The 22,963-nt window shown below is 27.5% G+C and overlaps 1 protein-coding gene across 3 annotated transcripts in view; it reads left to right on the top strand.

Moving 5' to 3' along the window:
* Nucleotides 1-406: 406 nt before the first annotated feature.
* Nucleotides 407-22,963, top strand: part of LOC113561053 (coagulation factor X-like) — a 42,255-nt gene continuing 19,698 nt past the window's right edge. For 2 of the 3 annotated variants that reach the window (XR_003406142.1, XM_026967249.1), the window contains exons 1-7: nucleotides 407-649; nucleotides 4,877-5,013; nucleotides 10,483-10,677; nucleotides 10,893-11,025; nucleotides 14,156-14,283; nucleotides 14,428-14,556; nucleotides 19,032-19,512. Coding sequence is in view for 2 of the 3 variants with exons in the window: in XM_026967249.1 (XP_026823050.1) it covers nucleotides 588-649; nucleotides 4,877-5,013; nucleotides 10,483-10,677; nucleotides 10,893-11,025; nucleotides 14,156-14,283; nucleotides 14,428-14,556; nucleotides 19,032-19,512 (1,265 nt within the window). In the remaining variant the exon portion in view is untranslated. Of the gene's footprint in view, nucleotides 650-4,876; nucleotides 5,014-5,234; nucleotides 5,354-10,482; nucleotides 10,678-10,892; nucleotides 11,026-14,155; nucleotides 14,284-14,427; nucleotides 14,557-19,031; nucleotides 19,513-22,963 lie in introns of those variants that run through there. The other variant, XM_026967250.1, reaches the window with a different exon arrangement.

Raw genomic sequence — 22,963 nt, 5'->3', positions numbered from 1 at the left:
ATACGAGTTTTGTTTATATATGTAAACTATGCATGTATAATATATACGTTAAAAATTAGTGTCCATAACAACTATATTATTTTGAAAAAAAAAAATAAGTAAAATCTGTTGATTATCAAACTGGACGTCGGACGACCGTAAAATCATAACAACTACACATCGAGCGTGTATTATAGTTATCCACACGATACTGAGAAGCAGCAGCAGCAGCAGACCAGCGTTTGGTTGAATCTTCGGCTGGTATGGTACGGCCTGCTCTATACTTCTATCCCGACGAATGGGAGCGTGACAGCGCGCGGTGTACTGATGCAGTGGCCATCGTAATTACGACGATGAGTGAATAATATAGGTAGGTACACTCGTTTTTATGTTTTCTTCTGTTCACATCGAACCCGACTGGCGCACGGGTGTACTGCAATATTTAGTTTATAAATCGCGTAATACTATATGAATATAATAAACCCGTGTAGTATTTCGTATTGTAAACATACACCCACATAATATTATATCGTATAGCTTTGGACGCGTCGGGCGATAAAGTGCACCCGATTATCGAGGGGCGGTCACCTTCGTGGGCACTCCGGACCATGGAAATCCGCGTATCATACGTCGCCGTAGTGTTCACCTGTTGCTGTGGCTGGCTGTCCAGGTAGGTACCCACCTATAAATATTATATACTCGATATCATAATATTTATTCTGTATATATTATGTAAACACAAACACGCGGTAAGTATCCTTATACGTTATTTGTCACGTTCGCTTTGCGAAATCAATATTTTTGCTCTTTCTGACGAGCACTCCGTAACATGTACATAGGCATTGGGTATGTGGGTGTATGAATGGGTAGTGAAGCCATATACAATACATGATCATTTCGAGATATCGTCCAAATCGATGTGTAATGTATATAGAACATTAATGGTTATACAATCTTTATGTTTAATAAGTTAATATTTCATTAGTGACTTTTTTAATAAGCTGCAATAAAAAAAAAAAACTAAATAAATATTTTTATTGCTCACAGTTTTTTAAAACAATGTTAGTTAAAACGATATATAATATACATTATATACGAGTACATAAAATACTTTTTAAATATTGTACCATTTCAAACATTTAATATAACTTACAAAACAAAATTTTTTGATATACTCGAAATCATCAGAAGATCGAAGATCTAACATCTAAATTATTATACTTATTATTTAACAATTAGAAAGAAATTCGTATACAATATACAAACTGGAATTAACCAGAAAACATATTATGTTTATGAAGATTATAATAAAATCAAAAAAAATATTCTGATACAACAAGTAAGGGAATTATATAATTGGGCAGACGGCTATGCAAAGGCCATTGGTAAATCTGCAGAGGGTCAAGGTATCATGTCCTTGTAAATAAAATACTAGCTCCTTGCCAAACAGGAAAATTTTTTAGTTGAAAAAATTTCGTTACACAATATTAATTAGCTATAATTTGCAATCCTGTTTAAGTGTAAAAATATTAACTGTCGTAAAATTATTACTCATTTATCAAGATTGATGTCTTGCCTGTCTTTTACACTTTGTATTAACTTTCTTTTGTATTTCTCATTTATTTATTCTATAATTATATAATAAATAAATTAAATAGATTATAAAAATAATAAATGTATTTTTTATTGTAAATCCGATGTCAATTCACCCCCCGATACCGCGACGTAAACAATGTATTACCACGCCAAAAGGCGATCGTCAATATTATACTGTTATACTATGATATTTAAATTTTTATATATCTTTACCCAGACAGCAAAACATCATTGCTATAAGATTATATAAATATTATGATAATTCAACTATAAGATTGCATAAATATTGAATGTAAATTGCATTGTTATTAATAGATATATAGTTGAGGATTAATATTTCATAATTAGATGTAAATAAATACAACAAAATAAGATAATTTACTGAAGATTATTAAATGTCCCAAAATGTATTTATTTTAACGATATGTTTTTGTTTACAAACATTGAATGTCAGTACCTATTAAATATGACGATAAACAACTCGTTAAAATCAATGTTTAAAAAGATAGCAAGTGGATACTGTTCTGCTGTACAATAAGTGTCGAGTGGGTCACTATTATACATCTGTTAAATTTGAATTTTATATCATCTATCATTGTATACGAAAAACGATTCTGAGCGAAAACGGTCTATCAGCCTATATACCCAAATTATATGTTTATTTGATATAACTATTAAACTCATTTACTTAACTTTTAGTATTATTATACTAGGATGATTTAATAATCTCCGAAAATATTGCATTTATCCCAATATTAATATTTATAGTTATTGTAATAATATATATTTATATCATATTACAATATCAACATGTTATACAACTCAAAATATAATAACATAATTCTGTAAATAGTAAATATCGTAAAACAGTAAATATTAGATTTATAGTCTAAATAAATAATAATAATATTTTAAAAGAAATCCAAAATGTCTTTGTGTATAGTAATATTCTTAAAATTTAATATACGTAAAAGTTTTAAGTTCCCACGAACTATATGTTTATAAATCGTAACAATATAATTAATATTGTTATTAATTGTTTAAGTGAGCAATTTCGTTCAAATCTAAAATCGTTCTAAATGTATAAAAATAATAATTGCCTTTATATTTTTATTAGATTGCATGGTATCAAGTGTTTACTTTAATTTTTAAAAACTTAAATACAAATATCAAAGTTTTCATGAAATTCCTAACTACAAAGTTAACTAGCAATAAATTGTTTGTAATTTTGATGAATTTTGTCAAATTCTAACTTTAAATGCATATAAAAAAAAGTATTATGCCTACATGTATTATAAATATTTTCGAAATACACAAATACTATTTATGAGGGATCTCGTATAAAATTTTCAAAAGTTTTAACCAAGCGAATAATTTTTATTAACAATATTATAGAAATAAAACCATTAAAATGAAAATTTGTCATACTTATAACTAACTCAAAATAGAAATAAAATATTTTAAACATTTTATCATATACTAAAAATAAAAATGTTAGCATTTAAAATATTTACTGTTATTTTTTTTTAAATATAACAGAAAATAAAAAATTATTCGAAAGAAAATAATTATTTTACCGGCGAATATCCAGTATCATAAACATTTGAATTGAAATGCTCATAAAAAATTAGTTTGGCTTTTCAGTAGAATTTTTATAAATAGGTTAAAAAATTAAAGAACCTTATGTTTAATTTTTATTTCTTAGATGTGAAAACAAACATTTTTATGACTTTCCAACTACTAATTTGTACATTTTTGAGATTTAATTTAAAAGACAAATTGTATTAAAATACAATCGTTTAAACACTTAAAAACACGTTGTGATTATGGTTTTTTATATTTTTCAGTTTAAAAATTAAAAACTTATGAGAAGGTTATATTAAATTTTCAAGCATTTTTACTCAGTAAATAATATTTGATAAAAAAAGATACACGTTTGGTGATAATTAAATTTAAAGTATCTACGGTTATTCGTTTTTAAGTTAGGTACTCCCAAAGAACATAATCCATTTTATCAAAAATTGGATTTGCGTAAAAATCTCCGTTTATTGAATAACTTTTTACTTTTGACCCCCGAAATACTAGTTGATTCAATTCGCTACCAGAAACCACCTTCATTTTTGCTTCCCCAAAAAGTATTAACAGATAAAAAAACACACACATCATTATAAAATCAATACAGTTATCACTTAACTGAGAATCTAAAATATTTTGTTGTATTTATATAACGCGTTTGTAAGATAGATAAGTACTAAGTATACATTTTAAATTAAATGTAATGGTAATATTATAGCGAAGATTCTACAATACATACTAACATGATTATGATGTATAAAAAAAAAATTTCAAACATTATAAGAAGTATTTACCATTCTCAGAAAATATAGATCTTATTATACTAAACTATCCTACATGTCATTACGTTAAATATGGAGATAGATAGATAGATAGGTCATATATATTAACATTCTAGATTAAAGGCTGCTGACGTAAGGTGACTAGATGGCGGAGTATACAACAAAATAATATGATTGTGATCTGATGCTTAAGCTTATAACTGAATAACAAACATTATTTTATTTAATTAAAAAAATAATAATAAATAATTCATACCAAAAAATAAAATAATCTGTTCCGAGTAAGATTCTCAGGTCAAAAATAACCTGTTGTAATTTACGTCGCCGCAGTAATAGTGATTAGTGATTCGTTAAGTTAGTAAATAATGAGTACACGTCAAAAGTGACTATAACGTTGAACCACGAGTTATGGAAAATAAACTTTTAAACTACATGTTATATAATATATTATGGCAATTGGAAAATGTTGGTGCACAATATAATATATGATATACGACTATGTTATAATATGAATTAATATTTTACCTCTTCCTAAAATACAATAATTATATTATATTATGTACCAATTTAATTTTAAGTAAATTTTTAACATTCGACCAAATGTGAATTATAGATTATAACTGGAAGTATATTATACAACATATATTTATGCTGACACAAGTGACCAATTCAAACTTTCACTGTTTTTTTGATTAAAAAATATTATTTGTAAAGAACTAAATAGTAAATACTTTTTTTGCTTGAGACCTTTGGATGAATCAAAATCATTAATTAAAAAACAACGTCGTATACATTGAAAACCGTTATTAAACAATTTTTCAAATAGTGGAACTGGGTCTTTTTATAAGTATATTAGAAGTTAAATATATTATATTATACAATTATACAGAATTTTAAAACTAGTTATTGTCTATACTATATATACTTTATGCGATAATTTACAGCGTACGAGGCCACGCGATTGACTTTAAAACCATGCCCATGACCCTACTGAATGCCACCAATTTCATTATGCGACACCAGAGGTATTTGCTGCAAGACCACGAACGCGCGACTGACGTACAGGAATCGAGTAACGAAGGTAACTACCGCGGAACACTGACCGCGTTTTATACGTAATGTACAGAGTGATTCGTCAAGCATGTTCATTCCCATTTTTCATTTAACAATTTTTGAAAATTTTAAACATACTTAAAGGCCGAACATTTTCAATAATTTCATTTTTAGGAGTGTCTTGTAAACGTTTCGTGGATACGAATATCTTTAAAATTTCCAAAAACAAAATTTTAAGAATTCCATTATTGAAAAAAAAGCAATAATAATGCTTGGTAAATCACCTGTATATATACATAGTATACATGGTACAGGAGGCCATCGAGCGTGGAGCTGGTATTTGATGGATAGGAATTGAAGTTTATCAGGTAAAATGTTTATCGTGTAATATGTACGTCAATACGATGATATTCACGGACGCGTTGGTCCGTTGGTTATCTCTATACTCTATATTTCTATATTAATTTGATTATAACTTCGTAACCATGTGTCTATTGTTGAGTAACTATTGAAAATTCCGTATAAATCGGTGTAACCGTAAAACAAAATAATAACACATCCATCATCTATCATACAATAAATTATTAATCCATACAAATAAGTATAGCGGAAAATAGTGTAGAAAGTAAAAATCTACGCAGTGCAAATACGTTTGAAAACATTATGTGTAAAAACGAATATGGCACTTTGCAATAATCGGTTAAAAAAAAAAAATATATCGTAATTGTTGTATCCCCTAATCACTGGCCATAACGGTACAAACGATTAGTTTGTATAATATAATATTATTTTATCTATTTGTATTTAGATAATGCGCGGCGCTGTACGCTACCGATGTGTATAACTCGCTATTGTGAAGGTATATATAGTATTAATCGGAATCGATTAGACAACAAAAAAAATAACGAACTCATCAAAGCGATCAGTTTAATATATTATACACGAATACGAACCACTCGTAAAGACGTGAAATTATTCGCTGGAATTCAGATAAATAAACAGTTTTCGATGGATAGAAAATCTCACACGCGCGTTATATTATTGTACGCTGTTTAGCAGCCCATACATTCCGTAATCGAATATTGAAATAATAACTTAGCAGCGGATCGAGTGCTAAAAATTGTTACCTGCATTATAAACGTGTTTTACTTTATAGCCATGTTTATTCGTACCAACATATTTTTAACCTCAGGTGAATCATATATCCGTACATCCATACCGGTATTACGCGTATTATAATAATATTTCGTACGACGACAATTCGACGTTGGCAAACTAACGACGATGCACGTGCGATATAATAATACATCATTATTATGCGTCGTCGTCTGTGTGACTCTCATATAATATACTTTGTACATTACACATACATATATAGTGTAACTGCTCTTCGTCAAGTATAGGTTTCCGAGATATCTGTAAAAAAAAAATAAATAAACACCCAATTGATGTAGATTAGACTGTAAAATATTAATAAAACCGTGCAACGTGTAATAATATACTACAGTATATAGTGTCTCACCTCGTTTGGCCTTTTATACATATAAACCTACTTACTTGACACTATATAACACATTATAATATTTTGTATACTCTAACAATACTTACATAACCGTCCGAGTGTCTATACATCATTAATAAAATGATGATTATATGATTCTCTTTCTAAAATATATATATAAATTATAGCCTTCAATAAATCGGTAACATTTGATTCTTAAAAACCATATTGAGAAAAAAATTTGCAATTTTCAACTCCGGTAGAATTGAATAACCCTAAATATTATACTTGATGTGGATTTTAAGTTTTGATTAAATACAGTTATATTTTCAAATATATTAATAATTACAAAAAACACTGGTGACCCACGCGGAGAGAAACATTCTGATCCTACGCTTAATCAACCTTTTCCACAGTCTAATATTATTATCATTACCTATTTTAATCGTCATTAGGTTAACATATATACTATAACGGCTTAGTGTGCTTACTTGCAGATATCTGTCACAGTGATGAAAGCATTGAGAGCATTTCGAGCTTGACTTTTAGCTTATGCAAATCTGCCGTAAACGATGAGCATTTAAATGTTTTGTCTTTGAAATAATTTGCTTGATGATTGTTTGTACGCACTAATGTCATCCATAATAATCTGTTATTTGAGGTGACTTTGCTTTAAAACATCTAACGTCTTATGCAGTTGATGACTTAAAATTATCACAGTATTATCAAACGTCATTCGCCGAAGTAAACGTAATATCTTAAATTCGTCTCCACGTGACTGTTTGAAACAAAATTTGTTCGCAAGACCTTATGCATATCATATTTCAAATGTATATTCCAATCGAGTTAATAGCACAGAACGTGCATCGTTGCGATCATATGCAATTAGTATTTAAAGTTACTAACTAGTATAATAAATAATAATTTTGCGTCAGAACCAAAATATAAATTTATATATATTTAATCATTATATTGCATATTGTAATAATTCGTGTAGTATTTAATATTATACTGTGTATTCTGGAAATCCGAAATACGCACAAAAAGAAAAAGAAAGAAAAAAACGTTTCATTAATAATTATTCAGAAATACTTAGAAGAATATTTTACATATAAGATAATAAGGTATTTGGGTATTAAGGTTAAACCTTTTTGAATGTCACACAATTAGGACATTTATAGAAAGCGATCTACGTATTCTTAAAAAAAAATTATTTGGACAAATGAGTTTTTGTGTTTAGCGATTTTCCGTGGAATTTTATAATTTTGGCACGTTTCCTGTACAATATCTCTACATAATATGTATGCTAAATTCTAATAAAATGCTACACGAATATGATGAAATACTTACATATAAATATATAGGCACCTTAATGTATAAAAATAAATATTTTCTGAGAAAATCAATAGGTACCTTTTTTTATAACAAAAATCCGCAGTAGATTTGTTTTAAAAATGTATTTACAACGTTATGGTTTTATTTTAAGCCATTTTATAAGGTTTATTGGTGCATAGGTACATAATAATATAATATTGAACGATTAATAATTATATTTAAAAGTGATATTTGTGTTGGGTTCATAAAATATTTGTAACTTATAATGAGATCAAACCATTCTCTAAAAATTAATAAAATTACATCTCTTTTATTGTATTTTAATTATTTAACTGACTATGTCGACTAAGTCGTTAAAAGCTTGGGTTGAATATTGCAATGGTATTGGCGTAGGTATAGCTTTCATATTGGTATTTAGGTCACCGTAAATATTACAGCTCAGTAATATTATTCAAAAGCTTAAGATATTCTGAATTACTCAACTTGTAGACCATCTAACTATACTCCAGTGTCATCTATAATAATAATTTATATTTAAGTTTCAAATAGTAATTGAAAATTATCAATGATTAAATTGTATTTTATTGATAAGTCTCAAGTACTTAACTCTGATTCAGGCCATTGGTAAAATAAAAAATAAATTTCTTATAAAAAATTCCAATACTTATCTATCCAATTAAAAAAGTGGGAAGTAGATAACCGCTATACAGTAATTAGTAGGTGTTGTGTGATCTTGTCACTGAGTAAATCACTATAATGCATATGTTAAATATGAATGATAAATCATTGCATACGAAAACGTTTCGGAATAAAAACAGATAGTCAGCCTATATAACCTTAAAGTGTATTTTATAATAAGTATATTCATATTGCTATCATAATAAATTATTTTATTGTTAGTAATATGATGGGGTGAATTATATTTTTTGCAGACAACATTGCATTTAAAAAATAATTAATATTTTATTATTTTATTAGTATAAATTTATATTGTATATTATTGTTATTAACATTTGAATTAATACTGACTTACCATAGAACGGTGTTGGTAGGTTTATCGAAAATAATATTAAGAAAAATATTAAATTGAAAAAGTTGAATATCAAATAGCATTTTTTCTTACATTAAATTGTAAATTGTATCACACATACACATAAAATACACATATCGTTATAAAATCAATATATTCTCATTGTTTTGTTTAGAATATATTTCTATCATCATTTTCAAAAATGTAGCTCTGCTTAAAATGAAAATAAATATTTAATTATTCCACAAAATATATTCAAAATTCTTAACTTTTTTTTTAAATTATTAAATATATTTAAAATATACTTATTTATACATGCATACAGATATATATATATATATATATATTGGTACAATCTTGTCTTTTTGGTCATGATCGAATTTGAAAGTTTTTAATTAAGTTTATACAACTTTAATTTTCCCAATTTCCCTCAAAGCTTTACCATTAAAACATAAATCCCATGTTTTCAACTTATATATTTATATCTGGAAAAGTTAATTTAATGTTTTTTTTTTTAATTGTAAGGAATTAACGTAAAATGTATTAAAAAGTATATTTAATAAAAATAAATACATTTTATACAAAGTACTTAAGTTACTTTATTCTTTTTAAAATAATGCAGTATCTATAGAAACCCGTATATGTATACATAATGGTCCGTTAAATTAAGCTAAAAAATAAACAAAAACAATATAAATAAAGTAATAATAATAAATAGCAATCTCGCTATGTTTTTCTAAACATTAATTTTTTTTTTAAGTAAGGTTTCATTATTTTATCTAATAAGTTTAAAATGTTTGTAATATAATTTTTAATCTTTATGTATTTTAGTCAAATATAAATTAATTAAAAATAAAAAATTAATACTTATTAATTAAATTATATAAATATATTAATTCAGGAGTCTTTAATCCGTTAACACATCTTATAGGCATAGCATGTATCTTAAATACACTTTTATACATGTTTTTATTACGAATGCACACGGCCAGTGATAATTTTAAAAATAACAGGTGGTCCATTGCTTAAAAAAGTATTAAAAACGAAAAAAAGTTTAGTGGTGCTTATCATTGGTTGTAACTTCGTATTGTTGTTGTCAAATACTTGAATATTTTCTCAATAATTCTAAAATATGATTTTATACTATTTAAAAAATAAAATTTTTTTTTTTTTAGTTTAATAATTTGTATTAAAGTATTATTTCTTTTAAGCTGCATACATTCACAAGTGTAATTTGTAAAACCATAAAGATCCGGAATCTACTTGTAGGTACCTATTGAGGGATTATTATTTTACATGTATATTCATTGTTTTTGATTTAAGTATACTAAATTATGTCCAAGGTGGTTTATTTCACGGAAAAAAATCTTTATCAAAAAATGTATTTAGTACGTAAAAACCTTAACTTTTAACAATATAATTACGTGTTTATCATGTATAATATTTATAATATTATTTCTTAATTATTTAACATATATCTACCGTGTGTGTAATGTTTCGTAAACTGCAGAGATTACTTTCGTTACGATATTATTATGCGATATATTAATAACTACGATGTTAAGCGTAGTAATTAGTGCAGGTACCTACGCGAAACGTACCTAATGGATTTTTTACTGTTCTCCTTTCAGTGAACATGAATATTGATGAGAACGTAGACGGCTTTGTTAACAGCCCTTTAGTTTTAACTACTGAAGTGTGCAACCCGAGAAAATGTCAAGCCGGTAAAATGGAAGGAGTGTGTATTAGCGGCGAATCGTGTTTCAAACACGGTGGTCAGACCGGAAACCCTTGCAACGGATCGAGTAATCTGATTTGTTGCACATGTCAGTATCCGAGCACAGTAGTATATCTATAATACATTTAATAAATTAAATTATAACATTATTATGTTTGCGGCTATAACATGTTTAACTATAATTTTAAGCCTGTGAGGGTGGGGGGAAATACGACACGTTTACTATATTTTTTCCAAATACGTCGTGTTGCCGTGTTTTAACTATTTTTTTTTTTTTATTGTCTGTATGGTAATATAATGCAGTTATACTTACGTGCGGTGACGTCTCCAATCAAAAAGTGACGTACCTGCAGTCTCCTGACAATTTAAAAATGGATACGGGCAGTTTGGCATGTGATTATGATGTAATGGTTCAAAAGGATACGTGTGCCGTCCGGTGAGTTCATCATTTTCATCGTATGTAAAATATAAAAAATATTAAAAATTCAACATTTGAATATTAATTATTTTTGTTGTATGTTTTATTATATACGAGTATGTTATTATTAGTAAGAAAAAATATTATATTGCTTAGAAAAAATCAAAAAAAAAAAATCGCTTTTTCTGTGTAAAATCATAATTATTAATACGTAATGTACATGTAAAAATTTATAAAAATGTCTTATAAGAAAATAAATATTACTTTTAAAGTTTTAACAGGATTCACAATTTCTATTTAATATACGCGGAAAGCGGGTATCGTAGAGGCAATGTGTAAACGCTTTTATTTAATCTTTTGATTTTGAATTAAGAGCATATTGGTACGATTGACATTTTTTTGTTGATTTAAATTCTAACTAGAATTCTCTTTAATAGTAATTTATCGTGTTTAATTACAAATAAAAAACATTCTGAACCATATCCGTGCCAATATCGGCCTAAGGCCGACCTGTTATACACATTTTACATTATGTGGTCACTTAAAACTTGATACAGAACGGTTTCAGTATAATTGGTAATACATTAGAATATTTTAGGGTCAAAGAGTATACATTAAACTCGTATTTAAAAAGATATTTGGCAAAAAGAGGCGCTTGTCGCAAACTTATTACCATGTTTGTATAATTTATAATATGCAAACTGCAATTTTATTTTTATTTCTTATTCAAACCTATTGATTTCGTTTTAGAGGGTTAACTATTAATTGGCGTTCTTTTAACAATCGGTGTACTCATATTTCGATTATTAATCATCATCTTCATGATTTTCGTTTAGGAATTGACTGTATTACTATCAACGTTATACGGATTTTTATAGCATGACATGCTATGTTGGTAAATAATTAAATTATTCAATATTCAACATTTACCTAATGAAGTTTTAAATAGTTATGACTTATAAGTATATATAGATTTTATGCATATGTCAAAGAAAAAAATATAAAATCGTATTTAAAAAAGAATCCTGAGCAATGTATATCATTCATAAGTGATAAATCATAATATTATGTAAAAATTATCACACATACACCTTACATTGTATTTCTAATGACCAAAATATGATGTTAGAAGGATAGTGGTAGTTTTTTAAGTGTTTCAAAATATTTTTATTAAAAAAAAAAAGATAATTAAGCATAAAGTGAAAAAGGTGATCATTCCATATTTTACTCCGATTGAAAAAGTATAAATCGATTAGTATCACATCCTATAAATTGTATTAATAATAATGGTTTTAAATTAAAATTGAAATAATTTTAATAATTAAAAATTAGAAACTTATTTTTATTTATTATATTAATTCTAAGTCATTAATATATTAATATAACATTTTCAACTATTACCCTTTTTTTTTTTTTACCTAATAAGTAATAACTATCTTCGGTGAAGAAATACTGAATAATAGGTTATAAGTATGAATTATTTTTAAAAAAAATCTTAAACGTTCCTTATAGTACTAATTTTCAAAAATCTAAAAACAATAATTTTGATGCTATTTCTATTTTTTGTGGAGCATTTTTTAGTATGAATATCACTATGGTGACCGTTAAAAATACTAAACAATATATATTAAAAAGTTATAAATAATAAGGAAGTTCAAACATTATAACAACATAATTATAATTTTTTTCAATTCATCGGTTGCGCCACTAATAAATTATGTGGTAGGCTATAATAACTTCAAACTTTTATACATTTATAAGATATGAATTTATTGTGTTCATGTAGAAAATAGTTATCATATTTCAGAATTATTAGAAATGTAACTCATAAAGATGTTTAATATTTTTTACTAATACAATAAGTTAACATAACATTATATTATAATTAATTATTACAAAGTACGGCAAATAATTATACAAAATGTTCCATATTTATATTAAGGCCCGCGAAAATCTTAATTACATTTCGAAAACTAAACGTTATATACTTACTTAGACATACTGTTTGTATAATATACAAGTACAAACTATAAATTATCGTATCAGAAATCTATTAGGTAAAATTGGATTTAATTATTTAATTTAAAACTTTAAACAGCTTCTTGAATTTCAACCACGGGAGCACATAAAAAGTTGGAAAATGAATTATTGTTATACTTGAAATTATATTTTTCATGAAAAATATTTTGTTGAAAACATTTTATAACTTATTATGTTTATTATCTTGATTTTGAACCATATTATTTCAAAATATCTAACGTAAAACTTTAAATGCATAAATTTCGATAATGTTAAATTTTCTTTTACAAAATGAATTCATTATTTTAAGTAAAATGACTAAACTTTTTAAATACAATATTGATGTATATTTCATTATTCAAATTTTATAAAAAATACGGAAACTGAGTCTACGAATCAGGTACCGGATTAAGTTCGCGTGTCGTATTAAGTTAAATGTAACATTATACAACAAAATATATATGTATTTGTGTAGGTATATTAAAAAATTAATCTCTGTACAAAAAAAAAAAAAAAAATTAGGGAAAATATTAAAAATACGAAATATAATGCATAACGTTTAATGGATGTGTAGTGGTGTGGCGGAAGAACATTTTAAACAAGTGTGTCGTCAGGAATCGTCGGTGAGTGACTGTTGTTGGATACGTTATGTACGACAATGGTCCTATAATAATAATTGTTATACGTTATCTTTATAATATAAACTGTTTATTTATTATTCATTAATAACAATTTTCGTTGTATAATTTTATCTATATACTTAGCTATAACTACGAAAGGACAAATATGTTGTTATTCAAACCGATTAATTTAAATATAATTTGGATGAATACGTATAATTTAATATAACGTTATAATATAAACGAAATACGATGTACTTGCCGAATAATATAACATTATAACACGTGTAATTTTATTACACAAGTACTAAATAGTTTAATTCGATTAAAAAGCAAAAATTATTATAATATTATAGTCCAAACATTTTATAAAATTTACTGTAATACGAATATTTTTATTTATCAATAAATCACATAATAGTTAATAAGACTTTAACGTATGAAAATATTAAAAATATTTTTTATATTATTAATAAATAAAGTACTATAAAAATGTTTGTTTCTTGAAGTGTGGATTATGAAAAAGTGAATCTCGCCAGCAAGATAGGAGGAGTATGTGACATAGATCAAGTTTACATTTTGAATTCCAACGATGGACCGACGACGGGTCAGTGTGGAGCATTGACTGGTTACAGCAGTAAGTCATGACATAAAATCATCAATGCATTATAATAAACGATGTTATTAAAATATTTAGTGAATGTTCTTTCATTGCACCAAGACAGCACTTTAATATCAAAGCACAGTGAATTGTAGGACATTAATTATTTTTTTTTATTAGCTGTCGTTGCTGTGAAACCTAACCAAGAAAAACCTTTGAAAATAGCAATGGTTGTTCAGAGTGAACCGACCGAATATTGGCTGATCAAAGTGTCACAAATAGGTTGTTCCGAAATAAAACCACTCAAAGGTAGGAATAACAACACAATTTATATAGTTGTAAAAACCATATTTTTGTAGTTATATATTTGTCCCAGGAGACTACTACAATAACCACGCTGACACGCTTATCCGGTAATTTTTTTTCTCCCTTACAAACAAAGCCTAATAAATCAGTAAACTCAAAATATATATATGTGAAACATGAGGGAAAAAAGTTCGTATAGTTGTATAATATAGAAAGCTGATTAGTTGGGCGACAGCGTCTACGCCATAATATCGTCATATACCACAAGCGAAGAACAATAACTGTCTGGAAATAGATTTTTTTACGGTTCACGCTATTTTATGTTTACATTTTACATGTATATACGTACACGCAGAACAGTATAAACGCTGTCTCGAAATTCGCCATATTTTAAAATATATATTAAATATTTCAAACTATAAAAACGGCCGAGAAAGTTTCCATTTGAAAAGTTCCAACGTGCGCTGAAAAAAAAAACAAAAAAGCCGTCATAAATTATTGTTTTATCACTTAACGATCGCTAAAATGGTAAATAAACACAAATATTATAATAATATAGTGTGTAAGCATATTATCATAATTTTTAAAGTAGCTTAAACATTGCTTAATACATAATGATATACCAACAAGAGTATATCTGGAAATAGTGTAGTGTTCATTTGATTATACGATTTGAATTCATTCAAATAATTCAACCTCTCTGTAGAAAACTCAAATAATGAATGATAAAAAATTATACTATGGCATTCCTCATACAAGGCTTCCTCGATCGATGGACACGAATAGTAATCAAACGCAACATTTTATAGAATTATATAAAATAATGTTTGCTATCCTTTTTGTTATAATTTAGCTTCTTAAATTGTTTACTGTAACTGAATGATTATTCCGTTTATGCTAATAGAGTTATAGATAGAGGTTATAGTGTAAGGTATACTGTTTTGTAATAGATATATATGGAGTCTACTCGAAGATATAAGTAAAATCTACATGTATGGACGTAATTATTTGTAATTCACGTTTAAACTTGAATGTACACTCAGAAATCTTTAATCGTTGAGATATTGTTACAATGATTTATGAGTCTGAACGATATTGTTATATTGTTTGCACTATAAATCAAACAATCCACGCGAGCACAACAAATCTATTCTGGAGGTTGTAAGGGAAGTAATGGTGCACTACAGTATGCACTGTATACATAATCGTTCCAACGTGATTTCCATCCATAAAATTTTTTTGTACCAACATAATTAATTTCGACGTACTTTAATCGGGTGATTAAGATAAATGCATAGGAAAACGTTTTTGTGGTTTACTTAAATCGTTTTATAATAATTTCACGTTCAAAAATTATTATTAATTATTCAAAAACCATCGAGTTTATATATCGAAATATCGCGCAAACTTTCGTATAATTTATAAATCAAGGGGAACGACAGCGGCTTAATTTCTTATATACATATATATATAAAAATACTTAATCGCGCCATTACTTTCTGATTTATTTACAAGATGGAATAAACTTTATTTTTTTAAATCATGAAAAATAAATCTAACGGTAAAATAACTTTATTTTATTTTTTTTATTATTTATATTATTGCCATTCGTATTCAGGTCACATATATTATTCAGTTGTAAGATTCTAGAAAATTTAGTTGATTCATAAAAAAATTATTAAAATCCTAGATTTCTGCTCAGTAATACTCAACTGTTGAATCGTCAGCATAACATAATATTATACACGAGTATGTAATATATACCTTATGCAAATATCGATCAATTGCCAGCAGCCTGAACAACTTTATGCATAAAACGATAATTTTATTTTTTCGAATCGCCGTGACATATAAAAATTAAATATATATGTACAGTTTATACTGCATAATGAATAATGATACTATATATTTTGTTAAATTGCGGATTAGTTATAAATTGATGATAAAATTTTGTAGACAGTCACTGCTAGGCTGCTGCTGCTGCTGCTGCTGCTAATAATACAATCAGTGAAGGATTTATCTTTTTTCTACCATTACGAATTTATTATTTTTACTAAAACTTAGTGTTTAAATTTATCTTCGTTTCTAAAACTGAAGGTGATTTCATATTTCTCTTGTACCACTTATTATAAATAAATTGGCACCAGATCTCAATAATATGGCTGAGCTTCCAAGCAATTTTCATGTTTGAAGTCGCATTAACGGAAAATACTATACATACTAATTATATATAAGTATATTATATTATTTACTTATACATTGTGTAAAATATACCATTCTGTAGTAATTTATGTTCTCGTTATCCACGACGGCCACGACTTTCAATCGATACAGTGACATGCAATTTCTTATTATACGCATGTGCATAAATGATGATATTGGATAGTTTTTTTTTCTAAAATGTAACAAGATTTTGTGTTTTGTGCAAAACAATTTATGGAGTTATAACTTAATAAAAATTTTTGAATTAATTTGTAATACGTATGTAAAGCAGGTTCGTTGTTTTATCAAATATAATAGGTACACTCGTCTTCGTAGTTGTTATACAAAATGTAAGTGTTTTTTATTTGTTGATGAATGATTTAATATAACTATTCAAATAGTATTCGTAATAATCTTATTTAGGAACATAAAGTTTTTAAAAAACGTTAAAGTGAAATTCAAATCTTACATAATACAGAATAAAAACTGCAGGAAAACATATTTTACATAGTGTTATATTTGTTTATGATATTATTAATGTTTAATAAAAAAATAATATGTCGGAATTCATTCGCGTGTAAACAACAAAGTATTAAACTATATTCAACTGTATTGTTATAATAATATTAATTATAACGGGATTACCGTCTGGGGCCTATTCGTTTTGGGTAAAGCCATATGGAACCGTGCAACCACCACGGTACTTGTATAGTATATAGTGTGTAGATTATAACAATATGCATACTGATACAAGTTAGAACACGGTGCTACGTATAAAAGCGTTACGCACTACCAGTTATGCGACACGGTACACAATAACGGCTTGAAGCTGCGGTGGTGATTAATCGAAACTTTTAGAAGTTCTTATAACTGCAGAGTTTGGTAAATCCATATCTAAATAATTTAAGTAATCGAATAAAAAAAAAAAGCTTTCGTGCAATAGTTGTTTAGGAAAAATTGTCGTTCAAATAAGTTTCGAGATAAAATTACATTCAAATAATATTATGTGGACGTATTGTTATACTCGGCAAACAATAAAATACACCGTCATAAAAATTGTATTTACTTGATAATGATATTACGAATCATCTTGGATGAGCGTCCACGACCTCGTGCATTCGGGCTTGCCTGGACCGGAACGCGTCTAATTTTTACAATAAAAAAATGATTTATATTTTTTGAAATTTACAGTCGTACCTCGGCGATAGGTCTCATGTGTGTGTACATGCAATGAATGTACAATTATGCGTTTCATCTGATATTTATTGAGGACTGCTGGTATTATGTGAGATTTGAAGGTTTGAGTTGAACTGTTGTGTTCTTTTTCTCATTTTTTTTTTTTTGTAGTCTGTCACAAACTTTTATTATCAGTATAATAAATTGTATAGTTGGATAAGCCATCACAAAAGAGGTCGAAAAGATACCTTCTATTAATGGGCTCCGCCGCGGAGGATACGAATCTATATCCCGTCCGAGGACTCACCCCGATATTTCATTTTTGTTTAAATTGGGGTGAATCGCCTTTAATTTATTAGCTCGAATTTCCCGTCCCATCGTTTAATGATGCTGGGCGTCGGCCGTCCATGGTATTCCATATTGATTTCCGTACATGACTCGGTATAATATAATATATTCACGTGATTCCTCATCTGATCGAGGCGACCAGTGTAAATAATAACGAACTATATATTATTATTTTATCGTGTAATATATAATATCAAGTGTATTATGTATACATAAATATATATATATGTATTTCTTTTTAGATTTATAGGTTGTTCCTAGTTTATGGACCTCGTTAACTTTATATCACTGTAAAAAGCTTTCGGACAGCTGCCTCAGAAGATAAGGTTAAAGATATTTCTCATATATTTTCGAGTTGTGTGGCTTGATCTCTGTATATAGAGACCACAGAGAGGGTATTATTATAGTCGGGTATTTTTTCTCATTCAAGAAAGTACCACTTGTCATATTCTAACGAGTAATTGGGCTAATCAAATGTTCAAATATAAAACCAGAAATTAAATTTTTTGAATTCAAAAAACTTTTATACCTAATTATAATAATAATATATCAATAATAGTTTGATTGGTCTCTCGAGTAATAAATATTAAATGAAAGATGAGGTACCCAGTACGAATTAAGTATCGCTGTCAGGTATAGGACTCGTCGATAAATCAATGTACTTATATCGACCTTATTTTCTAAGGCCATTATACGTGACATTATTATCACGGCAATATAAAGACGATGGAGACGTTATTCTTCGGTTTCAGAATCACCCGACTGCGGTCTGAGGTCCGTCCGACAAATGAACAACGACAACTTCGACGATCAATCACCGCACCTGACGCCGTCGTTAGAACCCGGACGTTGTGGCGGCAGAGGTGGCAGTGGCGGTACTAGTGACAAGGGTATCAGTGGTGGCAATGGCGTCAGTGGCAGCGACGGTGCCGGCAACGCTATGAGTCAACGGCTTAAGCGTCGCTCTGCGGTCTATGGCGGCGTGCACGACGTCCTACAACCGTGGCGAATGAGCCGGTCTGGAGGTCACTTCGGGTCAGCTAGAGAACGGTTGCACACCGTGCGGCGCGAAGAATTCAGGGACGGTGACAACCGGAGGATTATTGGCAGCGACGAGGCGGACATTGGCGAGCACACCTGGCAAGTGGCCATCGCCTTGGACGGGGTGTTCTTCTGCGGTGGTGCGTTGATCGCCGATCGATTCGTCATCACTGCTGCCCACTGTGTCATGACGTAATAAGCATATGAATAATTATTATTATATAATAGCACTGCAATACTAACACAATACGTATAGTATTATAATATCAACACTTACATTTATTGCTTACTAAAATAAAAGAAAAAAAGGAAAGGTTGGAAGCTAGACATCATCTCTGCGAAAGAAGGATTATAATGCAATCGCAAGAATTGTTTTTAGCGAATAGTAATAATGGTCTTTCGGATTTAATACCATTAACGAAAATATAATTAATATTTACATGTAAAACGCAATCGCGCGATAAAACATCTGCAGTATAACTACTGCGTATTTTAATAAATACAAATGTAACATTTTGAAACAGAAAACAGTTGAATTCGCTCCACTGGATTCGCTCTTCGTTATTTAAAATTAAAACAACATCTTACTTACAAAATAATTAAAAATCACACTAAAATTAAGATAAAATTTAACCACGCTAATCATAGCATATTATTATAATAACCACACCTCATAATCTGTATAGTGCACGAAATATGTATATTCTGAAAAAATGAGTAATTAAAAAAATTGTTAATTGCATAACTAATTAAAATTAATTGATTAATAAAACCATTATGATTAAATTCATAATATTTTACATTAGTTTTTAATGAAAATTGACGGTAAGAAATTCAATAACAATAATAAAAATGATGATAAAATCACTAATAAAAAAGAAGGTTTTCTTGAGAATTCCGTCGACAATATAATATGGACAATAGTTCCTAAAAGAAAAAAAAAATATTAAAGGTATTAAAGAGGTTGATGAGAGACCGGGTGTCGGACAATCGTCTCGTTCACCTCGGCTCAAGACAGTTGTGTATTCAATTTGAAAGTAATGATAAATCATCGTTCTTGGAAAACAATTCTGAGTCCAGATCAGTTAAATATATAATATATTTATAATATACAATACCTATTATTTATTATATTTTATATTGTATAATACTTATTGCTTATAGTACATTTTCGCAATTACATGCGTTTATAAAAGAAAAACAAGTGTACAGCTAAATATTTTGAAAATTCGTGGTAAAAATAAATAGTTTAATACCTGAAACTTAAAATAAAATAAATCATTGAAATAAAAAAAATTAAAAAATATTAAATACAATCTAACAATAGGTAATCAGTTTTGATTTTAAGACACTAAGTCTATCATCATTTTTCGACTACAGTTGAATTAAAAAATATATGTAATAATAGACATCTTTATTATATTATTCTACATACAATACTTAACTAATGAAAAACAAATTATAAGAATTGAGAATGAATTGAAAAAAAACCGCTTATAAAAAATATATTTATTAAAAAAAACACGTAGTTGTGTTATATATTCTAATATAACTATGCTAAAATCAAGCCTAATTCATCATAATCGATTTAAAGTGAAAATATTAATATACCTATTGATTTATATTATAATAGTTGAAACAGAAATAAGAATTTGTCGATTTAGGGTTCATGATTATCGATCTCTGTCTACTGATATACCCTGTATCTCATATTATTATATATGGAATAATTTTCATGGAAAACACTGAAAAAGACTTACGACAAATGTCTAATGTTAGAAAGTCTTTCATAAGTTATTTTTGACGTCTATACTAAGAAATATTCAACATGAACTTTATGAAAATAAAGTGTTACATATTTGTGTATATATATGTATATACATATATGCACTTTGTTTTCGCCACGTGCCATCTCGTACCGTTTGGTTTTTGACACATAGCACACGATTTTACGATTTTGCTTGTATTTGCACACGTTTGCGAATTCACCGGGCGTACATTCAAATGGCGTTTTATTTATTATTATCATCATCATCATCATCATCATTATTATTGGTTATTTTTTTTGTCAATCAAGTTTTTATTCACATTCATGTTACCGTTTTTAGCTACCTCTTTCGAGCGTGACTTCTCCACCACTAGTTCTGCATATTTTATAAAAGTCCATATTTATTATACATTACAGTTGTATCTTGTATAGCAGTTTTTCGTAGTTTCTCTCGAAAACGAATGCATCGAATGATAATTTTGCAAAAATACGCATTACTATTACAACCGTATCCATACTAGCGACCAGGGACGTATAGTCGTGTGTACACTGTACATGAGCTTATTATCTCAATTGATTTCTATACAGAGGTTTAAATTTTTAATAAAACGCATTGTTTTTAATTGATTCTAAATATTTGTCGGTCGAAAAAAAAACTTAAATTAGTGAAGTGTACTTATATGTATAGTCGAATATGATATTTAACTGATCCACGAAAAGTTTTATTATTGTTTTTCAAAAATATGAAACTTCAAAATGTTATTTATTCTTTTTACCAAAGCTCGAAATAACGAAATAATACATTAAAAAATAATACTTTTTGTTTATACAACTTTTGACAGTCAAATACTATTTTTAGGCTATGAGTGAACCAAGGAATTTATTGGTTTTATTAAGATTGTTGGTGTTTTTGTGCAAACCTTTTTGGATTTATATTTTGACCTTTTTATATTTGATAAAAAGTTGAAAGAGTACGTACCTACTCTAAAAACTTTATGACAAGTTTCTTAGTTGGATCTTTTGTAATGTAATTTAAAAGATAATAATAATATTGCACTTGAGATTTGTTTAAAACATTTGAAATAATTTTGATCAGTTTAAAAATGGAGATATAATTTTACAATTTTCAATTTTAGTTTAATGTTAAAAATAAATAATCTAATATTTTTCTATATTTACATACTCTGTATAAAATGTATACCAGTATACTATAAATAGTATTAAATTGTCGATCTTAAACTTAGGGTATAATATTTTATTATAGTAACTATAGTCGACTCCCGAAAACCTTATATTTCAATATAAACAAATATTCCATTAAAAAAATCTAGTCGGTTGTCTTCATTTGTTTGTATAAACAATATATATTGTATACCAATTGTACAAGGTCCTATAGTTATTATCCTCGAATAACACATTGTACACATTCACTATTTTTAGTATTCTCTCGATCTTATATTTTCTTAAAATATTAAATGAAAATTATGCACTATATTTATATTTCAAACACACACATATATATTAGTACAATAAAAATGTTAATGTGATCTTTCTGATTTTTTTTAAACCAAGAAAATTGTATAAGCCAATTAGCAGAAACTCTTATAAAAACTTAGATAATTTAATAATTAGTATATGATACTAAGTCTGGGTTCATCAGACTACTAAGAGCATATTGTATGATATTCAAGTAGTTAAGTTGTTTGTAAGATTAGTGAAATTTATATGGTATTGAACTTGTTAATCGTTTATTTAATAAACAATTATTTACATTCATCTTGCAATCTTACGTTAAAGTATTTTAGATTTTGAGTGTTAACATTTTTTTTTTATGAAGAATTTTCATGAACACATTGTTTGGACAAGTAAAACCAT

Source organism: Rhopalosiphum maidis, chromosome 1 (assembly GCF_003676215.2).
Source record: "Rhopalosiphum maidis isolate BTI-1 chromosome 1, ASM367621v3, whole genome shotgun sequence".
In the NCBI taxonomy this organism is placed as follows: domain Eukaryota; kingdom Metazoa; phylum Arthropoda; class Insecta; order Hemiptera; family Aphididae; genus Rhopalosiphum; species Rhopalosiphum maidis.
Note: the sequence above shows the minus strand (reverse complement) of the source record. Positions and strands in the feature narration are given on the sequence as shown.